This window comes from Cervus canadensis, chromosome 33 (genome assembly GCF_019320065.1).
Source record: "Cervus canadensis isolate Bull #8, Minnesota chromosome 33, ASM1932006v1, whole genome shotgun sequence".
In the NCBI taxonomy this organism is placed as follows: domain Eukaryota; kingdom Metazoa; phylum Chordata; class Mammalia; order Artiodactyla; family Cervidae; genus Cervus; species Cervus canadensis.
Window position 1 is genome coordinate 22132326 of NC_057418.1, and position 27996 is coordinate 22160321.

Genomic DNA, 27996 nt, shown 5'->3' on the forward strand with positions numbered 1-27996 from the left:
GCAGCCCCAGGAAAGTGACAGGATTCCTCCGCCTCCAGGACCAAGGCCTCTTTCTTTTCTGCAGGAGATGGTGCTCCTAGGAAGCCCAACAGGTGCTCTGTCTGCCTTTCTTCTGCTCTTCACTTTAGATCCAGGAGATCAGACACCATGGATCCTGAGTCTGTTTTCCGGTTACGATAACACAGTAGACGCATCATCTCATGAGCTTTATCACATTTGATGAAATCCTACTCAGCATCTCTGAAAAAAAACAACACAGAATCAATTTATTTCACTTTCTTCTGGTGCTAAGCGATGGAATTTCTGCACTGAAATGTCCAGGTACTTGAAGAAATCTCCACAAACAGGACATTTTTCATCGTATTCTAGTTTGTGCATAATTAGACTCTGCCTCGTGACCTCGTTCTTGCAAATGGTATTGCAAGAAAAATACCATCTGGTATTATAGGACTCAGGGATTCTTTCTGTGTCTGGAAAAATCACCTCAGCCTACTTTCAATAGAACAAAGTTTTATTTATGACTGTTTCCCTTAATAATTTATTATGCTGAAAGTGCAAGTGTTAGTCGCTCAGTCCTGTCCGACTCTCTGCGACCCCGTGGACTGTAGCCCGCCAGGCTCCTCTGTCCATGGGATTCTCCAGGCAAGAACACTGAAGTGGGTTGCTGTTTCCTTCTCCAGGGACCTCTCCAACTCAGGGATTGAACCCGCGTCTCCTGTGTCTCCTGTATTGACAGGCGGATTCTTTACCATCTGAGCCACTGGGGAAGCCCATTTATTATGCTGCTGCTATTTAAATCAAAATCTCAGTACTCCAGAAAACTTGAAGTATATAAGTTTCTCTCTCACGAGAGAAGTCATGATGTGTCACCATTTCTCCACCTTATGGGATTAAATGTACCTGGTGCTTCTGAGAAAACGTGGTCTGAGTGGATGCGTGTGCCCTGTGTTCATGGCAGCGCTATTCCCAGCAGCCAGGCCTGGAAGCCACCTCATGTCCACTGACAGATGAATGGAGAGAGAAAATGTGGACATATATCCAGTGCAATGTTACTCAGTGTCAAAAAGAATGAAATAATGCCATATGTAGCAACATGGATGGACCTAGAGATTGTCATATTGAGCAACATACGTCAGACAGAGAAGCAAAAACACCTTTTGCCATCACTTATATGTGGAATCCAAAAAGTCGTGATACAAGTGCTCTTACTTACAAAACAGAAAGGGACTCACAGATTTAGAGAATGAATTTATGGTTGCCAGGGGGAAAGGATGGGGGGATAGTTAGGGAGTCTGGGATCAACATGTAGACACTGATTTATTTAAAATGGATAACCAGCAAGGACCTCCTGTGTAGCGCATAGAACTCTGCTCAATGTTATGTGGCAGCCTGCGTGGGCATGGGAGGGGAGTCGGGGAAGAATAGATGCATGTACGGAAGTGAAAGTGAAAGAAGCTTAGTTGCACAGTCATGTCTGACTCTTTGGGATCCTGTGGACTGTAAGCTGCCAGCTCCTCTGTTCATGGATTCTCCAGGCAAGGCAGTACTGGAGTGGGTTGTCACTTTCTTCTCCAGGGGACCTTCCCTACCCAGGGATCGAACCCAGGTCTCTTGCATTGCAGGCAAATTCTTTACCAACTGACCCACCAGGGAGGATAGAGACATGTATGTGTATGTTAAATCCCTATCCTAGCTTCTTTGTGCTGCTCATTCAGGACGCCTACATTCCTCTCTGGGTGTATATTTCCACTTTGCTTCCATTTTAAATAGACAAACTATTTCTCTATATGACTCCAGTAATAACATTGGTACCTATTTTTACAGTTTTTGCCTGCTTGAAACATTCTTGCTTTCGAAGACGGTAAGAGCCAAGGGAACTGCATCTCGCCCCTGGTGTTCAGTGTCTAGAATTCCTCATTTTACACCAAGCTACCCAGATTCAATTCCTGGGTAGGAAACTAAGCTCCCTCTTTAGCACAGCTCACTGCTGTCTCTCTGAGATCAATATTAAGGAAATATACACCTTATATTATTACACCTTATATTAAAGTGTAACTATGCACCTTAAATATACGGGTAGAGGGGCTTCACAAGTTTGTCATGGGGGATTTTGCCTCCACCAAGTGTTTTTTAAAAAAAGAAAGTCCTCTCAAAGTTAACCTGGTTCCTTCCCTCTCTAGGCCCTTTAATGGCTATTGTTGTTCTTTTCTTTCTAGTCCTTGTTTATTTAACCTTTTGACTGACTTTGTGTCTGTAGGAGCTACCAGTTTGAAATAACACTCATGGTGGCTCAAGGAATATAGCCCGTTCCAGTGGAGGGTGGCCCAGGTCCATGTAGGTCCTTGTGAGGGACTTCTGCACCTTGAGGGGAGGCTCAGTTCAGAAGTATTTTCCAGCAATATCATCAGTTTTAAGAATAAGGTCACAATGCAGGGAAAAGTCTAATTTTCTAAAAATACTTCTGCTATTTCAGGACTCAGGTATATTTTCTATCTCCAGAGAAACAACTTCACTGTATTTTCAGTGGAACAAAATTTTATGTTGACTGGTTCCCTTCATAATTTATTACCCTATGGGTGCTGAGTCATGTTCGACTCTTTCTGATCCCGTGGACTGCAGCCCACCAGGCTCCTCTGTCCATGGAATTTTCCAGGCAAGAAAGAATACTGGAAAGGTTCTTATTTCCTTCTCCAGGGGATCTTCCTGACCCAGGGGTCAAACCATGTCTCTTGTATCTCCTGCCTTGGCAGGCCGATTCTTTTCCACTAGTGCCACCTGGGAAGACTTTACAGTTCAGTTCAGTTCAGTCGCTCAGTCGTATCTGACTCTTTGTGACCCCATGAATCGCAGCACGCCAGGCCTCCCGGTCCATCACCAACTCCCGGAGTTTACTCAAACTCATGCCCATCGAGTAGATGATGCCATCCAGCCATCTCATCCTCTGTCGTCCCCTTCTCCTCCTGCCCCCAATCCCTCCCAGCATCAGGGTCTTTTCCAATAAGTCAACTCTTCGCATGAGGTGGCCCAAGTATTGGAGTTTCAGCTTCAGCATCAGTCCTTCCAATGAACACCCAGGACTGATCTCCTTTAGGATGGACTGGTTGGAGCTCCTTGTGATCCAAGGGACTCTCAAGAGTCTTCTCCAACACCTAGTTCAAAAGCATCAATTTTTAAGCATTCAGCTTTCTTCACAGTCCAATGCTCACATCCATACATGACCACTGGAAAAACCATAGCCTTGACCAGACGGACCTTTGTTGGCAAAGTAATGTCTCTGCTTTTTAATATGCTATCTAGGTTGGTCATAACTTTCTTTCCAAGGAGTAAGCATCTTTAATTTCATGGCTGCAGTCACCATCTGCAGTGATTTTGGAGCCCAAAAAAATAAAGTCTGACACTGTTTCCACTGTCTCCCCATCTATTTCCCATGAGGTGATGGGACCAGACGCCATAATCTTAGTTTTCTGAATGTTAAGCTTTAAGCCAACTTTTTCACTCTCCTCTTTCACTTTCATCAGGAGGCTTTTTAGTTCCTCTTTACTCTCTGCCATACGGGTGGTGTCATCTGCATATCTGAGGTTATTGATATTTCTCCCAGCAATCTTGATTCCAGCTTGTGCTTCTTCTAGCCCAGCGTTTCTCATGATGTACTCTGCATATAAGTTAAATAAGCAGGGTGACAATATATAGCCTTGACGTACTCCTCTTCCTATTGGGAACCAGTCTGTTGTTCCATGTCCAGTTCTAACTGTTGCTTCCTGACCTGCATACAGGTTTCTCAAGAGGCAGGTCAGGTGGTCTGGTAGTCCCATCTCTTTCACAATTTTCCACAGTTTATTGTGATCCACACAGTTGAGGGCTTTGGTGTAGTCTGTAAAGCAGAAATAGATGTTTTTCTGGAACTCTCTTGCTTTTTTGATGATCCAGCAGATGTTTGCAATTTGATCTCTGGTTCCTCTGCCTTTTCTAAAACCAGCTTGAACATCTGGAAGTTCTCGGTTCACATATTGCTGAAGCCTGGCTTGGAGAATTTTGAGCATTACTTTACTAGCATGTGAGATGAGTGCAATTGTTTGAGCATTCTTTGGGATTGCCTTTCTTAGGGATTGGGAAGCCTTTACAGTGATCCTTAAATCAACATCTCTATATTGCCAAAAAGTTAAGTACATCATGCCTGTTTTCTAATCCAGGAGAAAAGTCATGGTATTTCACCATTCCTCCATGTGATGGGATTAAATAAAACCAATGATAATGCTTTATTTCTTGTGGAAACAGAGAATTTAAGGATCACTCCTAAAGTAACATGCAGTCCAGCTGTGAAGTGATCCTTAAATTCTCTGAATTTTTAAATGTATATTTCACCATATCCCAACAGTAGGTCATATGTTTACCCTACTACGCAGCCATTCCCAATGTTAGCTCTAGGCTGGAAAATGTGGACTAAGAGCCATGTAGATACAGGCTGACCTCAGAGATATTGGAGGCTGGGTTCCAGACCAGGGCAATAAAGTGAATTTCACAATAAGGGGAATCACACAAATTTTTCATTTCCACTGCATATAATGTTATGTTGACATGGAAGTCTGTTAAGTGTTCAGTATCTTTATGTCTAAATAAATAATGTACAGACCTTAATATATAACACTTTTTTTCTAAAATAAAATATGCTGAGCATTATCTGAGCCTCCAGGGAGTCACCAACTTTTTGCTGGTGGAGGGTCTTGTCTCAATGTCTATGGCTGCTGACTGATCAGGGTGGTGGTCCTGAAGGTTGGGGTGGGTAGCGCAATTTCTGAAAATAAGACAACAATGAACTTTGTCACATCGTTTGACTCTTCCTTTCACAGAAGATTTCTCTTAGCATGCAATGCTCTTTGACAGCGTTTTACCCACACTAGAACTTCTTTCAAAATTGGACTTAATCCTGTCAAACCTACCTGCTGCCTTTTCAACTAAATTTATTCTAAATTTATAATACTCTAAGTCCTTTGTTGTCATTTCAACAATTTTCACAAAATCTTCACCAGGAGTAGATTCTATATCAAGAAACCACTTTCTTTGCTCATTCATTAGAGTCAACTCTCATTTATTCCAATTTTATCATTAGATTGTACAATCATCCCATTTTACATTAGTCTCCACTTCTAATTCTAGCTCTCTTGCTATTTCCACCACATCTGTAATTACTTCTTCCAGCGAACTGTTGAACCCCTCAAAGTCATCTCAGAAGGTTAAAATCAACTTCTTCAAATTCCTATTAATGTTGTTATTTCAACCTCTCATGAATCACAAATGTTTTGGGTGGAACTTATAATCGTGAATTCACTCTAGAAAGTTTTCAATTGATGTTGCCCAGATCCATCAAAGGAATCACTATTTGTGGCAGCTATAGCCTTACAGAAACTATTTCCTAAATACCACGACTTGAACATCATGACTACCCCTTGATCTGTGGGCTGCAGAATGGATGCTGTGTTAGCAGGTGTGAAAACAACATGAATCTCATTGTACTTCTCAATCAGGGCCCTTGGGTGGTTTCTCAATGAGAAGTGTTATCTTGAAAGAAATCCTTTTTTGGGAGCAGTAGGTCTCAACAGTGGATTTAATATTTTTGGTAATCAGTGTTGTAAACAGATATGCTGTCCTCTCGACTTTGTTGTTCCATTTGCAGAGCACAGGCGGAGTAGATTTAGCATAATTCTGAAAGATTTTCAGAATGTAAGTGAGGCTTGGCTTCAACTTCAAGTCACCAGCTGCATTAGCTGCTAACAAGAGAGTCAGCCTGTCCTTTGAATCTTTGAAGCCAGGCTGACTTCTCCTTGCTAGCCATGCAAGTCCTCGGCGGCATCTTCTTCCAATAGAGCACTCTTCTCTACACTGGAAAGCTCTAATTCAGGATAGCTGTCTTCAGAGATTATTTTATTAGATCTTCTGGATGACTTGCTGCAGCTTCTGCATCAACCCTCAATGTTTGACTCTGTGCTCTATGTTAGGAAGATGGCTTCTTTCCTTAAACCTCATGAACCAATCTCTACCAGCTTTCAACTTTTTTTCTGCGGCATCCTCACCTCTTTCAGCCTTCATAGAATTGAAGAGAGCTAGGACCTTGCTCTGGATTAGGCTTTGGCCTAAGGCACCATTGTGATCTTTCGTCCAGCCCACTGAAAGTTTCTCCATATCAGCAGTAAGGCAGTTTTGCTATCTTCTCATTTGTGTGTTCACTGGAGGAGCACTTTTGATTTCCTTTAAGAACTTTTCCTTTGCGTTCACAACTTGACTAACTATTTGGGGCAAAAGGCTTAGTTTCTGGCCCATCTTGGCTTTGACATGCCTTCTTCAAAAGCTTAACCATTTCTGTCTTTGGATTTAAAGTGAGAGAGGCATGATTCTTCCTGTCAATGGGACATATAGAGGTAAGGTTATTAATTGGCCTAATTTCGATATTGTTGTGTCTCAGGGACTCAGGAGTCTCAGGAGAGAGATGGACGGGTCAACGGAGCAGTCAGGACACACACACATATTGGATGGCAATGTGCCCATGGTTCCTGGCACCCCCAAACAATTACAATACTAACATGAAAGATCATTGATCACACAAAGGCAAAATCAAGATGGCCAAGTAGGATGCCCTGAGCTCCGCTCTCCCATGAACACACCAAAACCACAACCACGTACAAAACAGCTGTCTTTCTGAGAAAATGACCTGAAATCGGCAGAACATCCCCTCTACAACCAGCATAGAGAAAGAACCACACTGAGAAGGGCAGGAGCAGAAAAGAAGGGATCTAGTCGGGACCCTTTGGGCAGCTACTCTCAAACAGAGGGGTCATCACACTGGAGCATTCTGCCTAAGGAGCAGGAGGTTTTGGCCCTACATCAGGCACCCCAGCCCTGGTGCAGCGCTGGGAGAAGCAGCCCCACGACCCCCGCCGCCACTCCTGTTTTGGAAATCAAGAGGGTTTATGATCTGGAGCACTGGAGGACTGTGGGAAACGGAGACTCCACTCTTAGAGACCATGGGCACAGAATTGCTTGCTCCCTGTCCCAGCACAGAGTCAGCAGATTGCAAAATGTCTGGTGCCCTGGCCAGCATTTGGAGACCATGCCTAGCACTGGATGGGGCTCACAGCCAGCAGGGCTCCACACAGAAGACTCTCTGCAAACAGCCACCCCCTCACCAACACACACACACACACACACACACACACACCTCACACACACACACACACACACACACAGAGGAGCCAAGCTTGGATCTCGCCATCCCTCAGCTCTGCCCCGCCTCCCTGTGACCCCAGCCCAGGCTGAGACAATCGTCGCAGGTCCCCGGGGTCCTGATGAGCCGTGTGACTGCATGGCCACACGCAGGCTTATCTGATAGAAGCCCTGACTCACATCCCACCACCAGGCTCCACCTTGGGGTCACCCAGCTGCCGCCCACGGAGAGCAGCAAACTCTGTGAGTCAACAGGTGCAAAGGAGGCAAGAAGGTTCTCAACGGACTCACTAGAGTCTCTGTGTGGGACGGACCTGTGCTGGGAGGCCAGTTGGAGGACAAGAGGCCCACAAGGGTGGGCAGGACTCAGGGCTGGGTGGGACAAGAGCTTGGTGGGGCCAGGTGCCATATGAAGGGCTGGGGGTGGGAGCCTGGGTTGAGTCCTCCAGAGGAGGCAACCTGGAAGCCCCTGGTAGACCCAGACCACAGGGAGGAAGGACTGGGAGAACAGGAGGAAGTCAGAGGCTGCCATCAGAGATGTGTCAGGTCGGCCTGGTGTGAGGAGCATGGGCCCCAGGGACCTGGGCAACCAGACTCACCTCATGCATGCCCCTACCCCCGGCCTCATCCCAGATCCCCAGGCATGAGGTCAGAGGTGGAAGGCTGGGGAGGTTGGAATTAGCACCTGAAGCAGTTTCATGGATGTAGACTATAGATACCTCCAGAAACAGGAATCTGGACAAAATTCGGACTGTGCTAGTTTCTTCATCTTGCCATGCCTCAATTTACACATTTGTAAATGGGAAACGCTACCTAAGGGAATGAACAGAGGCTAAATATTCATTTAGGACCTGAGAAGATCATGCAGATAACCCGAATTTGTATATGCTGAGGACTCACCAACCCCTCTCTCAGGAGTTGTTGTTTAGTCACTAAGTCGTATCTCTGTGATCCTGTGGACTGTAGCCCGCTAGCCTCCACTGTCCATGGGATTTCCTCATGCAAGAATGTTGGAGAGTGTTGCCATTTCCTCCTCCAGGGGATCCTCCCCATCTGGGGATGGAACAGACATCTCCCACATTGACAGGCGGATTCTTTACCGCTGCGCCACCTGGGAAGCCCCTTATCAGGTGTTAGTGCCCCTAAAGATACACAAGGAACCTGGGGATCCAGAGAAGGGGATGGACAGAAGAAAGGTGAGGCACAGATGATTGAAATTTTGAGGAACAACAGTCCCACAGAGGGTGTGGGGAGCCTGGGGGGAGCCCCCAGGAGAGACTCCAGTGGGAGGACTCTGGGGACTCATCCCCTCCTCCACTGGCCAGCCAGGCTCCTCCCCACGGTGGGTCACCCCGGGCTCCAGGTGGCAAGGGCTGCTGGCACCAACATCAGTCTTGCATCCTGGTCCTGCTTCTGCTGCACAACTGTGTCCACGGAGCGCAGGGTGGTGAGCTCCTGGTGAACCTGCCGGGAGAAGGCGGGGTGATGCGTTATAACCAGAGAGCGGACCTAAGCTGGCCTTGGTTAAAGAGCCTACGGGCGCAGTGTTGCCTCCACCTCCTCCTCCTCAATCCTTAGGTGACCTCCTTTCCTTCTTGGCAGCTGCTGGCCTAGTTGGCCACTTTCAGGCCAGCAAAAGGACAAATTGGTTGAAAAAGCAATGCTCAGACAATGGGAGCTAGGGCGGCGAGAGGCCAAGCAAGGGCATGAAGGGAACACTGCTATCCCCAAGCTCCCAGCCCCTCACCCACGCCCCGAGGAGTGGGAGCCCCCATGGCAGGGCTGGGCCAGACCACCTTCCTGTGGGGGGAACTCAGACACCCCCTGAAAAGCACACAGCACTGACCTCGTCTGTTCACACAGACCCTTCTCGTCCACACGACCCCCTGCCCTTGAACTCCCAGGCCGCTGTACCAGCCATAAACCACCAGCGCCGCCCCGGGCTCTCACTTCCCCAGACACATCCCCTTAGGGGTCACAGCTCCTCCCCTGCAGCTCACTAAGTTCATTCCACATTTCTGCATCCCGAGAAGCCCAGGGCCGCCAATACCTTCCCACCTGTGAAGGGACCCGAATCACACTCTCCACCACCTGGCATCTTATCCCCTTGCCTGAGGACTCACCCAAGCAAAAGCCTCCCAGCCTGGTCCTCAGGAGGGACGGGAGCCCAGTCCCCCAAAGTGTGACATGGGGCCTGAGGGTGAGGAGGGGCACCCCCACTTCTTCCCTTCGGTTCCACATTCATATCGTCCACAGACTGTGGAGATGGAAACCTATAATGGTTATTGATTAAGACAGGAGCTGCGAAATCTGCAGAAAACAATAAATGTGTTCGTCTCTTCAGGCCTTTTGGCGAATGTCTCTGTGCACCTCCATGTTTGTGGTGTGACAACAGGCAAAGACAATGTGAAAAACCAAAGGAATCCCTCTGACCACTGCCCTGGTTTGCGAACCCCAGCACTGGGTGACTCATCACCTGGGGAATTAATTATCCAGTGGCTGCCTCGGCTGCCTGTTCATGAATCTCAACCCTGCCCAGTCCTGCCTCGTAGCCTCTGGTGGTGGGGAGGTGACAGGAGGGTGGGTCCTGCAGTTACAGGCTAGCGCCCCTCCTCTGCTGTAGACTGGCTTCCTAGGTCCCAGGGGCCACGGGGACACTGTGTGAGGCCGCAGAAGTGGCAGAGGATAGGGGAGGTACGACAGTTCTGGGGTCAGGGCTCAGTCCCCTGCTGGTCATCTTATTTGTTCCCTGTGGCCCTGCTTATGCCAAACCACACAGTCTCTTCCATCCTAGGACAGCTGGCCTCTCTGTAACGATTACCGAGTGGATGAGACCAGTTCATCCAGACCGGAGGTCCCTTCCCTACCAGAGTCAGGACCCTATCAGTAGCCATGTTTAAATGATCGGTTTCCCCACTACATGTGGCGTGGCTGTGCCTCTGACCCTGTGGGATTGGGTTGTGATGCTCTGATTAGGATGTCACAAGCTGTCCCTGGCGAGGGCATGGCAAGCCACTCTGGTATTCTTGCCCGGAGAATCCCATGGACAGAGGGACCTGGTGGGCTACAGTCCATAGGGTCACAAAGAGTCAGACACGACTGAAGTGACTTAGCAGGCAGGCAGGTTACCCCCGGCACGATTTCCCCGCTGACGGACTTCAGTGTCATGGGTGCTACAGGGTCCTAGTGTCCTAGTAGCAGATCCCACCACACTCATGCCTTCATGTCCTTTCCATGAACACCTTCCACAGCTGAGTTGAGCAGGCCTCTGCAGAGGCCTCTGGTCTTCAAATTATGAAATATTTAGAGTTCGGCCATTGATAGAAATGCTTTAGACCAGGCAGATATAAAATAGAGATGTGAAGGAATCACAGCCCTGCATGCTTTCAGGTTATGATTGTTAAAGAATCTCTGTCATTTTACCCAGAAAAAGGTGGTCTTGCAACATTCTATTTGTAGCAAAGGAAAGACAATATGAGAATGTACTCGTACTTCTCAACTATGGCAGCCTTCACCCCATTCCTAACCACAGAGACTTTTCCATCACTGGTTCAAATCCACAGAATGGGAAATAACCACTGTGTGGGTCTTCACACACCATGATACCCCTGTAAGCAGGATGCAGGACGGTTATGTATTCAATACTCTGTATCTCATGCATCACATTAATAGCAGTGGGGCTGTGATGATGCTTCAGATCCCTGGGCACGATGTCAGTCACACACTGGGTCCACAGGAATGTTGGGGTGGCTTCTGCGTCCCAGTGTGCACTTACCTGAGTCAATGGCCATGTGGCTCCCAAGGATGGGGAAGGCCAGAGACTGCTGCACTGCGCTTGCCATGGTGATAAGTGGGCCTTCCTGCTGGAAACTGGCATCTCTCTCTAGTCATGGATTCTTGGTTCTGATAACTGGCTCAGTTCTAGAAACTGGGCAGTGTATCCAGACAAGCTATTGGGATGGCTCTTTTCAGCGTCCTAATCATCCAGCTTGTGTTTTATTTTCGTTTCTGGGGTTTTTTGTTTTTTGGTCGGCTGCCTGGCTTTTGGGATCTTAGTTCCCTGACCAGTGATCAAACCCGGGCACCTGGCAGTGAAGGCCCGGAGTCCTGCCCAGTGGGCCAGCAGGGAACTCCTTTGTGTCATTCCTTTCCACCGTGCAGGTTGTATCTAGGTTGGCCGCCCATCCAGGCTGTCTGCCTCTAGGGTCGCCCTGTGCTGTGAACCAGCATCATAGTCTCTGCAGTCAGGACCCGGCGGGCCTTCCCATCTCTCTGCTCATATCAGCCACTGCACCTGCTTTGTTCCTGACACAGTGAGCCCCCACCTGGAATCTGCATGTGTTCAATCCCTGTTTCTGATGAAGCCCACTGGAGACACCATCTCCAAGCAGCATTCCTGACCTTTATTTAGCCAAAGTCCTCCTGTGTTACCAGCCAGGGTTCCTGGACTCGATCAATAGAAGCTGATAAAAGGCCAGACACGGATTCAGGGGAAAAGAAGCTTCATTGGGACTCATGAGGGAGCAAAAACAAGTAACATGTTTCCTTGCTGGCTCCAGAGCGTGGGGGATCCGGACCTACATATGAGATGAGTGTGGGGGTGGGTCCTGGGTTCTGACCAGGGGGATGACCTGGGTGATTTGTTCCCCTTGGTGGTGCTGTGTGCAGGGATCATGACCAGTACCTGCTTTTGCTCCTGGCTGCTCTGAAATCGCTTTGGGTTTTTGGTCTTTTTGTATCTTGTTGTTGATTATTTGCCCCAACTGCACAGGCACACAATTGTTTTCAGCCCCTTATAATTTCTTTGTATTTTGATGCTTGATGTGACTTTTGTCCAGGTACACTCACTGCAGCAAACTGTCCCAGCCTGTCTCATGACCCACTGAGGGGTTCTACACCCTTATTCTGAAGGGTTAAGGGGCCGAAGCTTTCTTCTATCCAAACTTCTCCCTGCTGGACAGGGACCACTGAACTGAGCCTCCCCTCAAGGTGCAGAAGTCCCTCACAGGGACCTACATGGATCTGGGCCACCCTCCACTGGAATGGGCTATATTTCTTGAGCCACCATGAGTGTTATTTCAAACTGGTAGATCCTACAGACACAAAGTCAATCACAACGTTAAATAAACAAGGACTAGAAAGGAAAGAACAACAATAGACATTAAAGGCCCTAGAAAGGGAAGGAACCAGGTTAACTTTGAGAGGACTTTCTTTTTTTCTAAACTCTCTGCAGAGGCAAAATCTCCCATGACAAACTTGTGAAGCCCCTCTACCTGTATATTTGAGGTGGATAGTTACAACTTAATGTAAGGTGCATATTTCCTTAATATTGATCTCAGAGAGACAGCAGTGAGCGGTGCTAAAGAAGGATCTTAGTTTCCTGCCCAGGAATTGAACCTGGGTAGCTTGGTGTAAAATGAGGAATTCTAGATACTAAACACCAGGGGCGAGATGCTAAGTTCCCTTGGCTTTTACTGTCTTTCAAAGTAAGAATGTTTCAAGGAGGCAAAAACTGTAAAAATAGGTACCAATGTTATTACTGGAGACATACAGAGAAACAGTTTACTTAATATGGAAGCAAAGCGGAAATATACACCCAGAGAGGAGTTCAGGCATCCTGATGAGCAGCACAAAGAAGCTAGGCGAGGGATTTCACACACACATACATTTCTCTATCCTCCCTGGTGGGTCAGTTGGTAAAGAATTTGCTTGCAATGCAAGAGACCCGGGTTCGAACCCCAGGTTGGGAAGATCCCCTGGAGAAGAAAATGGCAACCCACTCCAGTACTCCCCTGCCTGGAGAATCCATGAACAGAGGAACTGGCACCTTACAGTCCATGGGATCCCAAAGAGTCAGACATGATTGTTTAACTAATTTTCTTTCACTTTCACTTCCGTACATGCATCTATTCTTCCCCGACTCCCCTCCCCTCCCCACCCAGGCTACCACATAACACTGAGCAGAGTTCTATGTGCTATACAGTAGGTCCTTGTTGGTTATCCATTTTAAATAAATCAGTGTCTACATCTTGATCCCAGACTCCCTAACTATCCCTTCCACCCATCCTTTCCCCCAGCAACCATAAATTCACTCTCTAAGTCTCTGAGTCTCTTTCGTAAGTAAGAGAACTTGTATCACGACTTTTTGGATTCCGCATGTAAGTGATGGCAAAAGGTGTTTCTGCTTCTCTGTCTGACGTATGTCGGTCAATATGACAATCTCTAGGTCCATCCATGTTGCTACATATGGCGTTATTTCATTCTTTTTGACGCTGAGTAACATTGCACTGGATATATGTCACCATCTTCTCTCTCCATTCATCTGTCAGTGGACACGAGGTGGCTTCCAGGCCTGGCTGCTGGGAACAGCGCTGCCATGAACACAGGGTGCACGCATCCACTCAGACCATGTTTTCTCAGAAGCACCAGTTACATTTAATCCCATAAGGTGGAGAAATGGTGAAACATCATGACTTCTCTCGTGAGAGAGAAACTTATATACTTCAAGTTTTCTGGAGTACTGAGATTTTGATTTAAAAAGCAGTAGCATAATAAATGGGCTTCCCCAGTGGCTCAGATGGTAAAGAATCCGCCTGTCAATGAGGGAGACACAGGAGACGCGGGTTCAATCCCTGAGTTGGAGAGGTTCCTGGAGAAGGAAACAGCATCCCACTTCAGTGTTCTTGCCTGGAGCATCCCATGGACAGAGGAGCCTGGCGGGCTACAGTCCACGGGGTCGCAGAGAGTCAGACAGGACTGAGCGACTAACACTTTCACTTTCAGCATAATAAATTATTAAGGGAGACAGTCATAAATAAAACTTCGCTCAATTGAAAATAGGCTGAAGTGGTTTCTCCAGACACAGAAAGAATCCCTGAGTTGTATAACAGCAAATGGCATTTTTCTTGCAATATCACTTGCAAGAATGAGGTCACGAGGCACAGAATAGTCTAACTATCCACAAACTAGAATAAGATGAAAAATGTCCTGTTTCTGGAGATTTCTTCAAGTACTTGAATATTTAAGTATAGGTATTCCATCATGTATCACCAAAAAAAAGTGGTGAAATAAATTGTTTCTGTTTTTGTATTTTAAGATGCTGAGTAGGATTTCATCAAATGTGATAAAGGCCATGAGATGATGCATCTACTGTGTCACAGCAACCGGATAACATACTCAGGATTCATGGGGTCTGATCTCCTGGATCTAAAGAGAAGAACAAGAGAAAGGCAGACAGAGCACCTGTTGGGCTTCCTGGGAGCACCATCTCCTGCAGAAAAGAAAGAGGTTGATCCAGGAGCGTGAGGAACTCCTGTCCCTTTCCTGGGGCTGCCCCTCCCCAGCCCTCCCCAGCCCCGCCCTCACTGAGGGGCTCCTATGTCCCCCACCCCCACCACGGGCCCAGCAGCTTCTTGTCCCCTTCTCCTTCCTTCCTGCATCACAGAGTCACCCCAGGCCCTGACACCCCCTGCTCAGGCTCAGGACTGGAGCCAGTGAGGAATCAATCTGCTCCCTTCACTCAGGTCCAGATCCTCCCGGAGGGGGGCCTAAAGGACCAGGGAGCAGGTCCCCGGAGGAGGGACCTTGCCTCCTGACAGCCCTGGGGGGCTGCAGGCAAACCTCCTTCCTTCCCTCCCCTCCAGCCTCTGAGCAGCACACACAGCTCTCAGGACCAGGTCCCTGCCCCCCATCTCTTCCTGGTCCCGCCCAGCTGGGCGCCTCCACCCCAGCTCAGGCCCACCATCCCCAGGACCTCTGCTCAAGGCAGGGCCGCTCAGTGATGGAGGCTCTGGGTCCCCAGGAGGCTGGTGACGAGCAGGCCACAGGCTGAGTCAGAACTGCTGCTGCCCCAGGAGCACAGGCCTGGCCTCGCCCCTTCCCACAGTCTCTGCTGTGGGGCTCCTGCCTTGCCTGCTTGGCCCAAGCCACTTCCGGTGAGAACAGGCCTTTGGAGTTGGGTCTGCAAAGGCCTTCCTGCCCTTCCTCCTGGGATGAGCCCGGCCCCTCTCATCTTGGCCCCTGGGTGGGTCCCCTCCCTGCTGACACGTCATGAGGAGCCCCCATGCTGCTCTCAGCCCCGGGAGTCCTGCCCTCGCCCTGAGCGCCTGCTGTTCTCACACCACCCACCCTGGGCCCTGCCAGCCAGCGGTCTGTGCTCAGTCAGGGGACGTGGCTCAACCCTTTCAGCATCAATAGGCCCTCAGCCTAGTGAGGGCCCCTCCCTTTTCACAATGTCTGCTGACACTGGGGACCTCTCAGAACTCAGGGCTGAGCTTGTCTGAGTTCTGCTCTCAGGTGACATGGGGTCTTATCCACCTGCTCATTTCCAGGATGAAGAGGTTCAGTGAGGGGCAGGGGTCGGCTGGGATTCACCTTCCCCCCCTCACACCAGGCCCTGTGCCCCTGCCTTCCCTCTGGATTCTGCCCTCAGAACCTGTTCTTTGAAAGGACTCAGCCCAGGAAGACAGTTATGATGAAACTGGTGAGGACCACAGGGAGGATCCAGGCTTCAGTCTTGATGGCTGTGGCCCTGGGCTGCACCGTAGGGGGGACCGTGGTCGGTGATGCTGCAAGGAGAGTGAGAATGATGCCCTTGTCCAGACCCCAAACTCGGCAGATGCCTCCTCAGCCCCCCTAACTCAGGTACCCCTCCTCTACAGACAGCTTGCACCCATCACATGGAGACCCCTGTCACAGGTCCTCAGATAAGATGGAGGAAGGGAGGAGCCCAGTCCTCAGGGGGCTCTGACAGCTGATGGGGGAGCGAGGTTTCCAACACAGCCACTCAGTCGTGCTGTGACACAGAGATGGTGACGTGAAGATGGAGTCCTCAGGAGCTGACAGCAGAGGTGGTACTGACAGATTTCCAGAAGGAGGATTGGTGACATTTAAAAGAAGATTCTGGAAAGAGGATACAGTGAGAAATAAATCCCAGAAATCAAAAAGATGTCTACAGGTTTGGGATCAGCAAAAATCCATGTTCAGTCGCAGAAAGGCCTGTGCTGTGAGGAGAGACGACAGGAGGTGGAAGAAGAAGGAGGATGACAGAGCACCCCCGGGTCATTGGTCTGCCAGGACAACTCACCTCTGACAGATCACTTTCTCAAACACACACACACACACGGGAGTCGGTCCATGTCACCACGAGGGGACTGTCACTTTCTCCTCCCTTCTCACTTACCTGAGGTCTTCAACATTTTCTCCCAGCGCACCATGAAACCCTGAAGCCAGGCCCGGCAGTCTCCCATGGAGACCTTCTTCAGGAACTCGGTCACAGCTCTGTCATTCTCCCACTTCTCTTTCATCCATCTGCCTCCAGGGTGATCCACTCTCCAGTGTCCATTCTCTGAATCAAAGTGGAGGCTCATTTGTCCATTCAAGCCAAACTGCCAGGATCCACTGATGTGTCTGTCATCCTCACAGCGACATGTCATCCTGGCCTGCAGGGTGAGAGGGTCTGCTCCCACCGTGGGAAAGAAAGAGCTCAGCCTCTGGGCTTGACAGATTCTTTTCCCCACCTGGGTCTACCTCCCCTGGGTTCACGTCCCCTGGTTGCAGGTCAGCTGGGCCCAGCTAATCTGGCCCTGGTCTCTCATGCAACAGCTGCTCTTTCCACTGGATGACTAGGGAAGAACCAATATCCAACTGTGTTTTTAAGCCCCATCTGCTCCTCCTGTACTTGGACTTTCTAACTTACCCGTGACCGTGGGTTTCTCCAGTGTAAAGTCACGCAGTTGGTCCCTGATGTCTCTGAGAGTTTCGATCTGTGTGTCCCAGGACTTCATGGTTTTCACTTCTTCTCCCAATGGACTTGTGAATATGATCTTAGCATGACCACAGTCATAGGAGAGAAAAACCTGTCCGTCCACCTGGCCATGAACCTCACACCACGGCTGTCCAGGTCTGGGCCGAGGAGTGATGGTGAAGTTATAGGACAGAGAGTGAGCGTCTGTGAAGGCAAACCGCAGAGAGGGTGACTTTGGGAGAAGAAGACCCATAGGCCTCCTCCCCCAGGTCTGTGACAGCAGAGGAAGGCTGCGGGCTGGGCTGACAGAGCAGGACCCCCGCCTGCCCCCCACCCCTCACCAGGCACGACTGAGGAAGGTGACGAAGCCTCAGGCAGGCAAGAAACCACACAGCCCTGGAGACGCCCCGTTTCCACTCTGCTCACGAGCTCCGCACGTAGCACTAACCAACACATACGTTTCCCAGGGATGGGCCAGGCTGGTTCAGAAGGAAAGGCCCAAACCCAGAGGATGTCAGGTTCTCTCTGAGTGTCTGTGGGAGATGCAGAGGGTAAGGGGGCTGTTCCTGAGGAAGTGGGTCACAGACAGTGGGGGTGTGGGTGGGGAGGATGAGCACAGAACCGAAAGCTAGAGAAGGGAGAGTTTATAATTACGGGTCAAAGGACTTAGCAAGGCTGGGGAGACTTGGTGATCTCCCACTAGGATGGGACTTGGAAGCCTGGAGAAAGGCCTGGCCCACGTGGCATGAAAGAGAAAGTCCAGAACTTCCAAGACAGGTGGTAGAGGAGGGGATCCAAGGCTCAGAGAAGTGAATCTGCCAGGGCGGACACGGTGTGAAAGGGCAGGGAAGTGTGTGCAGTCCACCAGCTCCATGGGAAAGCCTGATGGACTCTATGGAGCCTGAGAGGAAAGCGTGGATGAGAAGCATCTCCAATAGCTCCAAGATGAACTTTTGCTGAGGGTCAGGGACGGTAGGAGGACATGGTGTTCCTGTGGGCTTATATCAGGAAGAGGGATGGAAGTTGTGGAAAAATCAGATTCCAGGTGGGGGTGCTCTAGGTCAGCAGAATAGTAGGTTCAGGGCTCAAAGTGATTAGAGAGTCTCAATGCCAGCCAGGGCCTGACTGCAGAGAATATGATGCTGGCTCATAGCACAGGGCGATCCTAAAGGCAAACAGATGGGCAGGAACCTAGATACAAACTGTACCATTGAAAGAATTAAAGAGAGACAGCACACAAGGCTGGATGATCAGGAAGCCAAAAGCATCCATTCCTACCAAACTTCTGATCCAGGCACATTTTCTGGATCTGAGTCACTTCTCAGAAGGTACCACCAGAGAAAGAAACCATGTTCTAAAGAGGAGGGCCCTTTCATCACCACATCTAGTGCAAAAGTCCTTCCATTCTTTCCCAAAGAGCCACCTGGTTGTTTACTGGGGTAAGTGAACCTGCAGAAGCAGAAACTACTCTCACATTCACATTGCACCTAGTGGTTCTAATATCATGCACAGGAACTATAGCATTATCATGGTCCCCCAGTTGTTGAGCGAAGCTCAGAGTACCAGGCCATCAATGGAAAGCAGTCCCAGGTTCTGCTTACAGTGGTTATCATCGGGTCCACAGACCACGGAGCGGTCATTTCACATGCTCTGGACCTGTTACATTCATGGAGTCCTTAGTAGCTAATAAATTAACGTGGGGTGAAGGCTACCATATTGGTGAATTCCAGATTCAGACTTCAGACCCTACCTCCACATCCCCCAATAGTACGTGTACACAATATCCTAGAGGAAATACAGAGACAAGTGCCAATCTACAACCTCTCAAGGGCTGCAGGGGTGTGGTCCCTATCCTATCTCCATTTAATACCACTTGGCCTTAGGTTTCCTGTAATGGTACAGAAGACATATTTTAGGCTTCGCAGACCCGAGGTCTCTGCTGCATCTGCTGTCCCAGCACAAAAGCAGTCACAATTGGTGAACGGTGAGCATGGCTGGAGCTGCTTCCTGGGCAGATGACCCTGCAGAACCAGGACATCAGAGGTGTCTGTGGTCAGAAAGGTGCTACGTGCCATTTTCTACTTGAAGGCTCACAACACAGACCCTGAGTGTTGCAGTGGAGAGAGTCACACCATTTAAACGTGGCTCCTGGTGTGGTCCTGGGGCCTGGCAGAGATGAGGCCTCTGGTCATGGAATGGAGTTCCCCATCATGATGTTGGCTCATCAACCCCTAATCATTAGTTCAGCGAGGCCAGCCATCATAGGATAGAAATGGTTATGTGTTTTGGCATAAGCAGGGCCACAGGGAACAACAAGACCCAGCAGCAGCTGGCCTGGATGTGACACTAGAGCTGTTATGTGGCCACTATCCTCTGCTCATGCCTGTGGCTTCCCCTAGGGCACTTTGGAACAAAGAGCTACTCTGCAGCAAATGAGGGGGGTGGACAGTAGCCCATAACTGCTGGATGATTTTTATTTTCTTAAGAAAAAGTCCTGCATGTTGAAGACGAATCACCTCCAAAACTAGTGAAAGAAACCAAAACTTTAAAGGTGAATCAACTGCATTACCTTGTAGAATTCAGGCAATAAAAAGCAGTTGGTAATATGATTGTTAGTCCAAATACGTGTGTTTAAACAATTTTAAAATGTATTTATTTTGTAAGAATATACCTGTACCTCTAAGGCAACTATGTGTAAAAGATTTACACAAACATTTTCAGTTCAAGCTAATAAAAGTGAGATTGAGAAAGTATTCCACATCAGTAAGTCTGTCTTAGAAAGTTCAGATGTTAAAGTATTCCTAAAGCTTGGTGTTCTGAAAGACAAATCTGCTGCTCTGATCCTGGGTGATAGACGTGACTGGATGGTTCAAAGTGGGCCTCGAAAGGCACCTTCCTCCTGACGCTGGGGGACTGTGAGAGGAGCGTCAGACACAGGCCCCCAGGGCTGCACGGACCTCTGTGAGACCCCGGGTCCTTTCCTGGAACCGCACCTCTCCTCTGGATCGAAGGCCCAGCACAAGCCATCACAGAAATGGTTCATCAGGACAGTTGATAAGCGGGGCTATTTGGTAACCCTCTTTCAGGTACTCGGCCACATCAAACGGGTAGATGTCCACTTAGGGCAATGGCCAGAGTCATAAACACTTGGGCTCTTTTAGTAGCAGCATGCTGACTTCTTAGTTGTGGCATGCAGGATCCAGTTCCCCCACCAGGGATGGAACCCAGGTCCCTGCATTGGGAGTGTGGAGTCTTAGCCACTGGATCACCAGGGAAGGCTGGAGAACTCATTATTAACCAGACTTTCAAAAGTCATCCATCAATCCCGTGTTTTTGCTGTTCCCCAGACAGTGAGAGTCCATGGGGAACAAGACTCTGGAGAGGGACTGGCTTTGCTCTTAACTTGAAGTTGTTCAATGACAGAGCTCCTAGCTGCCAGGTCTTTGTGGAGGACTTCCTTCTGACCAGGTAGCTCATTCCACAGGCAATCTGAGCAGCCATGTGAACTAGCTTTTGTTGAGAAGTTGCCTGCGGACTGTTGTCCTCTACATATTTGCACTGTCATAAAAACAATTTAAGATCCCCCAAGTTCATGTAAGGCAATCCACCATGGGCTTTTCCCCTTCTGTTCACAAGTGGGTAATAGGAAGATTTCTGTGATGAAGATCTCGTTGCTTACAACTTTCAGGGAGCATCGTTGTCACCGGAATTTCAGAAACTTGATCTCTACCTCTTTTTAAAAATGCTTGTTGCTCTTTAACTGGATCTTTTTCATCTACATAACCCCCATGGAAAGTACACCAAAAGATACCTTCTTAGAGTACATTTTTTGAGTTCCTCTCCCTGGATAGATACTTTGATATCATTCACCTTAGCTTTGACCTCCAAAAGAGTGACGCTTCTCAAGTCCTACTCCTCTACCCACAAGGGAGGATAACTGGAGATGGGAGCTGTATTTTTGGGATGTTGCCTCTCACATACTGAGACATCTGGGAACGATTGGGACTAAGACAGCCCATGGGATCGACTGCTGGTGCTGATGCTATCTTCCAGTTCAATCCTTTTCACACTGTGAAGATTGAAAACAGCTAATACTAGTACTACAAGAAATATACCTGGATAGCAAATCCCTAGGCTGATATAAAACACACGTGTAGACACGGCTTGAGCTGCATGTACAGGATCATAAATGGGCTCCTCTGCTGGTCATTTTGTCCAAGACTGAAGTTTTCCTTCTTCAATTTCGGGATGGCAACTTTTCCTTCATTTCAACTCTAAGACTGTGAAGCTTTTTGACGTTACTATCAAGTTGAGCTGCATTTAGTGTCATTACTTCAGAAACTACTTTGCCAGGACAGGACAGCTTGAGCCCAAACACTGATACAGTGTGTGGGAGTTCTGGTGGCAGGGGGGGACCGGGCCGCAGGCAGCCTAGTGGACCCGAACTGTACCAGCGGCAGCCTTCAGGATCCCCATCCCAGGGAGATGGCCCTGTACATCCATCCTGCTGTAAGCACCTGCCTCACTGCCCAGGAGAAGCTAGGCCACCTAATGCCACCCACCCAGCCCGAGCCCTTGAAAGCTGAATAGCTCCTACCCCGGCCACCCTGCCGGGATTAACTGATCCGTGATAAAGACCGCTGGTCCTTCAAGGGCCCAGAGCAGTAGGGAAGGGACCCGTGGTCCTTCAAGGGCAGAGAGCAGTAGGGAATGAACCTAGTTCAGTTCATCAGTAGTAGGAAGGGACCAGAAGGGGCTCTGTGTGCAGATCATCAATTCAGTTCAGTCGCTCAGTCGCGTCCGACTCTTTTCGACCCCATGAAGCGCAGCACGCCAGGCCTCCCTGTCCATTGCCAACTCCCGGAGTCCACGCAAACCCATGTCCATTGTGTCAGTGATGCCATTAACCACCTCATCCTCTGTCATCCCCTTCTCCTCCTGCCCTCAATCTTTCCCAGCATCAGGGTCTTCTCAAATGATTCAGCTCTTCATATCAGGTGGCCAAAATATTGGAGTTTCAGCTTCAACATCAGTCCTTCAAATGAAAACCCAGGACTGGTCTCCTTTAGGATGAACTGTTTAGGTCTCCTTGCAGCCCAAGGGACTCTCAAGAGTCTTCTCCAACACCACAGTTCAAAAGTATCAATTCTTCCGTGCTCAGCTTTCTTTATAGTCCAACTCTCACATCTATACCCGACCACTGGAAAAACCATAGCTTTGACAAGACGGACCTTTTTTGACAAAGTAATGTCTCTGCTTTTTAATATGCTGTCTTGGTTGGTCATAACTCTCCTTCCAAGGAGTAAGCGTCTTTTAATTTCATGGCTGGAATCACCATCTGCAGTGATTTTGGAGCCCAGAAAAATAAAGTCAGCCACTGTTTCCACTGTTTCCCCATGTTTCCCCACTGTTTCTGCATGAAGTGATGGGACCGGATGCCAAGATCTTAGTTTTCTGAATGTTGAGCTTTAAGCCAACTTTTTCACTCTCCTCTTTCACTTTCATCAAGAGGCTCTTTAGCTCTTCTTCACTTTCTGCCATAAGGTGGTGTCATCGGCATATCTGAGGTTATTGATATTTCTCCCGGCAATCTTGATTTCAGCTTGTGCTTCCTCCAGCCCAGCGTTTCTCATGATGTACTCTGCATATAAGTTTAATAAGCAGGGTGACAATTTACAGCCTTAATGGACTCCTTTTCCTATTTGGAACCAGTCTGTTGTTCCATGTCCAGTTCTAACTGTTGCTTCCTGACCTGCATACAGGTTTCTCAAGAGGCAGCTCAGGTGGTCTGGTATTCCCATCTCTTTCAGAATTTTCCACAGTTTATTGGGATCCACAGAGTCAAAGGCTTTGGCATAGTCAATAAAGCAGAAATAGATGTTCTTCTGGAACTCTCTTGCTTTTTCGATGATGCAGTGGATGTTGGCAATTCGATCTCTGGTTCCTCTGCCTTTTCTAAAAGCAGCTTGAACATCTGAAGTTCAGGGTTCACGTAGTGCTGAAGCCTGGCGCAGGAGCGCTGTGGCTGCGATGGCGCAGAAGGGCAGATCGTGGGCTTGTGGTCCCTTCCCCGGGCTCTAGGACTCTCACTTCCCAGGGGCCGGGCTGAGCCCTGTGAGGCCTCAACAGCATTTCCTGTAGCGTCCCGGCCCCCTCTTTTCCTAGCGTCACCTCCCAAACTCTCCGCATTACTACTTCACCAAGGCACCCCTGTTCTGGCCCGGAGCTCCTGCAAGTAGCCCGGGGGAGCCACCGAGGAGTAAAGGACCCGACCCAGGGGAAGGGAAAGAGGAGAGGGGTGCGGCGCCACCCCGCAAGAAGTTTCAAGAACCCTTGCGCACACCACCAAGCCTGTTCAGGTCTTAACTCACCCAACTTCCCCCACGCCCCTGCCTGGCAGGTTCATCCCCGAACTCTCTGCTGGGTGTCCCGCTGAACCAGACAATGAGAAGCAAGTCCAGGAAGCCAAGACGGGTCTCGGGGCCACCTATATCTCCCTTTTCCACCTAGATCTCGATTTTGCAGGAGTGGAGGATGCCAGGTCAGAGGAGCGGATCCTTTCTGGGGAGGCACAGACTGCACTTCTGGGGCCTCGGCGTTGCTCTGCCCGGATGCCCCCACCCCCACCCCAAGGTAGGGCAGTTGCAGTCATTAACCTGAGGCTTTCCCAGGCTTCTCTGGTGGCTCAGAGGTTAAAAGCGTCTGCCTGCAATGCGGGAGACCCAGGTTCAATCCCTGGGTCAGGACGATCCCCTGGAGAAGGAAATGGCAACCCACTCCAGTATTCTTGCCTGGAGAATCCCATGGACAGAGGAGCCTGGTAGGCTACAGTCCACCGGGTCACAAAGAGTCGGACACGACTGAGTGACTTCACTTCACTTAATTTCCCCAGACTGCTAGCTCGCAACCGTGGTGTTGCCACTTCCTCCTCTTCCCACTTCTTGGAAGTTTCGTGGGCTGATAGCCAGAATCTTCCTAGTTAGATCACTTTGTTAATTAATAGAAATTGATCAGAGGTCAGGGAAGAATTTCTGGCAAGAAGCTCATGGAGGGGAGTGTTCAGGGCTTCCTCCTTCCCCATCCTGAGCTTGCCTTGGATGATCACTGACCTTGTCACTGTACTGAGTTTCCTCAGGGTTCTCCACACCATCTTATGGAAACCTGAAAGAACTTTTCAGCCAGCCCAGTTACCGCTTCCGGTGCCAGTTCAGGTGGCAAACTTAACTGATAAACGTCGTCTGTGTCCTGACCCTTCCACTGCCCTGCCCTTCCCTCATCTCTCTCCTTCTCCTCAGCTTCCTGAGTCCCAGAGACACAACAGTATTGAAATTAGGCCAGTTCATCACTCTGCAAGTTTGCTTCGGTCCCATTTGTTTATTTTTCCTTCAAAATTTCCATGCCAATGCATTTTGAAGAAGGATTCTGTGTAATTCCACAGGTTGTTTGCCCCGCCTTTATTTATTTATTTATTTTTGTATAATTGTACAACTTTTGAAAATTACATAAGTTATAATGATCCAGTATTATTTGTCATTCAAAACAAACAAACAAACAAAAAAACCAACTTTCTCTTCCTCCCAGCAACCATCCAGGGAAATTAAAGTTCCTGAAAGAAGGCCAATTCAAGATGGCTTCTACTCTGGTAGAAACAGAAAACAAAAAGATGAGAAAAAGCAATAAAGAAGTGGGTCCTCATCAAACTTATATACTTTTGCACAGCAAAGGAAACCGTAAACAAAACAAAAAAGGCAAACTACAGACTGGGAGAAAAGATTTGCAAATGATGCAGCTGACAAGGGCTTAATTTCCAAAATATATGAAAAGTTCTTACAACTCAATAATAAAAACAGGGAACCCAATCAAAGAATGGGCAGAGATCTAAATAGACATTTCTCCAAAGAATTCACACACATGGCCAATAGGCATGTGAAAAGGTGCTCAATATCAATATTTATTATTTTTTTATTTTTTTCAATATTTATTATTTTTAATTAATTAATTAAAAACTTTTTTTTTAAATCTAGGGTGATCCTAGAGGCAAACAGATGAGCAGTGAGCCCTATTAAAAACTGCATGGTTGAAGGGAAAAATTATTAAAAAAAAAAAAAAAACAGAGACAAACACAAGGCTGGATGTTCAGGAAGCTGAATGCAGACATCCCAACAAAATGTCCAGATCCTATGTGCAGCTTCCAGCACTGAGTCAGGTCTTACATTCAGAATCCATTACTAGAGACAGAGATGCCAAGCATCAGCAAGGAGGGCCCTCTTATCACCACAGCGAGTACACAAGTCCTTCTGGCCTTTGGAAGCCACATGGTCAGTGACTGGGGAAAGTGTACACTTGGCAAAGAAGCCACCCCCACATTCATAAGGACCTAGCGTGGGACTGACATCGTGTCCAGCAATCTGAAACATCACCACGGCCGAATGTTATCACTGTGGTGCCTCAGATCTGTGGTCAGGAATACATGTCTGTCCCACGTGCTGCCCACAGGAGTGTCACCCATTCACTGATCCTCAGAGTGCTCATTTCACATCCGTTGCGTTTGCAATATGAATGGAAAATCCTCACAGTTAATAAATTACCGTGCGGTGAGGGCTACTGTAGAAGGATTTCCAAGTTCACATTTCTGACACTGACTTTCATCACCCAATAGTACGTGTAAACAATATCACATCCAGGAGAAAATGACAGAGAGGAGTACCAACCTACAACCTCTCCAGGGCTGCAGGAGTGTCATTCCTATCCTATCTCCATTTAATTCCTAGTGCAGCCATTGATTTCTATAATTGTACATATGACATAATTCAGGCTCTGCAGACCATAGTTTTCTGTTACAACTGCTGTCCTAGCACAAAAGCAGTCACAGACAATTGGTGAACGATGACCTGCTTCTCAGGCAGATGACCCAGCAGAACCTGTGACGTCAGAGGTGTCTCTGGTCGGAAAGGTGCTATGTGCCATCTATGGCATTTTACTTGGAGGGTCACAACACAGACCCTTTATGTCCTGAAGCAAGGCCAAGCAATGTGCAGTGGGGAATACTACACCATATAAATGTGACTCCTGCTATGGTCCTGGGGCTGGTAGAGATGAGGCCTCTGGTCCTGGAATGTCAAAGTTGTCCATCATGATCTGGGCTCATCAACCCCTAAACATTAGTTCAGATGGACCAGCCATCATAGGATAGAATTGATCATGTGGTTTGGCATAAGCAGGGCCACAGGGAACAAATAAGATGTACCTGCAGGTAGCCTAGGCCTGACATCAGAATAGTTGTAGGACCACTGTTCTCCAGGGCCTGCCCCCGTGGCTCGGCAGTAAGGAATCCGCCTGCAATGTAGGAGCTGGAGTAGATGTGGGATCTATCCCTGGGTGAGAGAAGATCCCATGGAGGAGGGCATGGCAACCCATTCCAGTGTTCTTGCCTGGAGAATCTCTTGGACAGAGGACCCTGGTGGGCTATAGTCCATAGGGTTGCAAAGAGTTGGACATGACTGAAGCGATTTAGCATGCACACACTATTCTCTGCTTATGCCTGAGATTTCATGCAGTGTCCCCTATATCTCCATGGACCAAGGAAGCCACTCTAGAGCAGAGGGGGTCAGGGGACATTAGCCCATATCTGCTGGACCCACACTCCTTTCACATTCATGCCAACCAGAACCTACAAGACAGGACAGAGTAAGTTTCTGGTTCATAAACAGGAAGCTAAGGCACCCCTTGGATGAATCCCTAGGGGATGAATCATCTATCACTGTGGTGTGACCCAGGACAGCCACTTGGTTCTTTTGGTTTTTCAGGTCATCTTTGCCTGCTCTTCTAGCACAAATGTGAAGATGTATTAACCACACAGACACCAAATGGCTTGTGGAGACTGACAGATTTACTCTCTGTCTTTTGAAGAAAAGGTTCTCCAACTCCTGTCCTTTTTTTTTCTTTCCAACTCCTGTCTTAGCTAATGGCTATTATAGACCACTGTGTCCATGGTCTTAGGGAATATGAATGTGGGACCGAAGGGTAGAAGTGGGGGTGCCCTGTGTCTCACACTTTGGGAAACTCTTTTTCCTAGCTCTCCTGCTTTATGTCCTGGGGGCCAGGCTGGGAGGCTTCTGCTGGAGTGAATTCTCAGGCAAGAGGATAGGGTGGCAGTTGACAGAGGGCAGGTTTAGGGTCCCTTCACAGATGGGAAGTTGTTGGAGGCCCTGAGGTTCTTGGGATGGGGAGGGATATGGAAAGAATAGTGTTGTAACCAAGCAGGACTCTAAGGAGGCTTCCTAGGACAGACTCCACCCATCTCCCCGCCCCTCCCTCCCGCGCTGCCCGCCCACTCCCCGCCCAGGTTGCGGACTCCACCTAGACCCTTGCCCATCTCCCGCTCCCACCCTCCGCCCAACGCAACTGCTCAGACTGCACCCCGCCTTCCCCTGCACCCCGTGGGTTCGGTCCCTCGGGAGTGGCCGCCACCTGTCCTGCACGGACTCCAACGGATCCGAATTCCCGAGGGGCGGCCCGGGGATTGCAGCAGCACTTCTTGCGGCCGCCCTGGCTCCCACTTCTCCCTGCTTCCCCTCCCTTCCTGCTGGGATTTCTTTTTCACCCAGATCGTGTCTTTTACATACAGGGATTGGGAGGGCCGGGGACGGCAACCAGCCCGAGAGTGGGGGCGGAGGAGCAGGAGCGCAGCGGGAAAGGAGCGCGCGGAGTCTGAAAGCAGGAGGCGGCCGGCGCGGGTTCCCGAACCCGGCGGACACCCGCATCCCTCTCGGGGTCTTAAGGCCCCGTGTCCGCTCCCCGCAGGTTAATCCCCGAACTCACCGCCTCGCGCTGGGCAGAACCAGAAAGACCCGAGTAGAAGCAGGGCCGCCAAACTAAGACGCGCTACGGAGTCAGTGGTCGTGGCCATCAACACGTGGAAAGTGGTTTGATCTGACTTCGCTGGGGGAGCGGAGCTATTTATATGAGAGGCCGCCCCGCCCTTCCGTCCATTCCCGCCTCTTCCACCCCGGGTCACTCCCGCCCCCTTCCTCCTC

The 27996-nt window shown here is 49.1% G+C and overlaps 2 protein-coding genes and 1 pseudogene across 5 annotated transcripts in view; 1 reads left to right on the forward strand and 2 right to left on the reverse strand.

Moving 5' to 3' along the window:
• LOC122433850 (UL16-binding protein 1-like) overlaps positions 1-27996 on the forward strand; it is a 115844-nt gene that overhangs the window by 9033 nt on the left and 78815 nt on the right. Inside the window, exon 3 of the mRNA XM_043456819.1 lies at positions 25273-25282. Coding sequence (XP_043312754.1) covers positions 25273-25282 — 10 coding nt within the window. The remainder of the gene's footprint in view (positions 1-25272; positions 25283-27996) is intronic.
• LOC122433854 (UL16-binding protein 3-like) lies at positions 121-27961 on the reverse strand. Of its 4 annotated transcripts, none has more exons than XM_043456829.1 (5): positions 27782-27960; positions 16913-17164; positions 16397-16672; positions 15650-15782; positions 121-240 (listed from the first exon to the last, which is right to left on the reverse strand). In XM_043456829.1, the coding sequence occupies exons 1-4, from the start codon at positions 27867-27869 to the stop codon at positions 15667-15669; spliced, it is 732 nt and encodes a 243-aa protein (XP_043312764.1). In that variant the 5' UTR covers positions 27870-27960; the 3' UTR covers positions 121-240; positions 15650-15666. The 4 variants fall into 4 exon arrangements, with proteins under 4 accessions (XP_043312764.1, XP_043312761.1, XP_043312763.1 ...); XM_043456828.1 differs by lacking the exon at positions 121-240 and adding an exon at positions 13879-14421; XM_043456827.1 differs by lacking the exon at positions 121-240 and adding an exon at positions 13879-14485.
• On the reverse strand, positions 19888-21436 carry LOC122433803 (annotated as a pseudogene).

Coding starts and splice junctions, on each gene's coding strand:
- LOC122433854 (XM_043456826.1), bottom strand. CDS start 27,869: ATGGCCACGACCACTGACTCCGTAGCGCGTCTTAGTTTGGCGGCCCTG. Junction 17,165..27,781: donor GTTCTGCCCAGCGCGAGGCG/GTGAGTTCGGGG, acceptor TTGCCTTCACAG/ACGCTCACTCTCTGTCCTAT. Junction 16,673..16,912: donor GGAGAAACCCACGGTCACGG/GTAAGTTAGAAA, acceptor CGGTGGGAGCAG/ACCCTCTCACCCTGCAGGCC.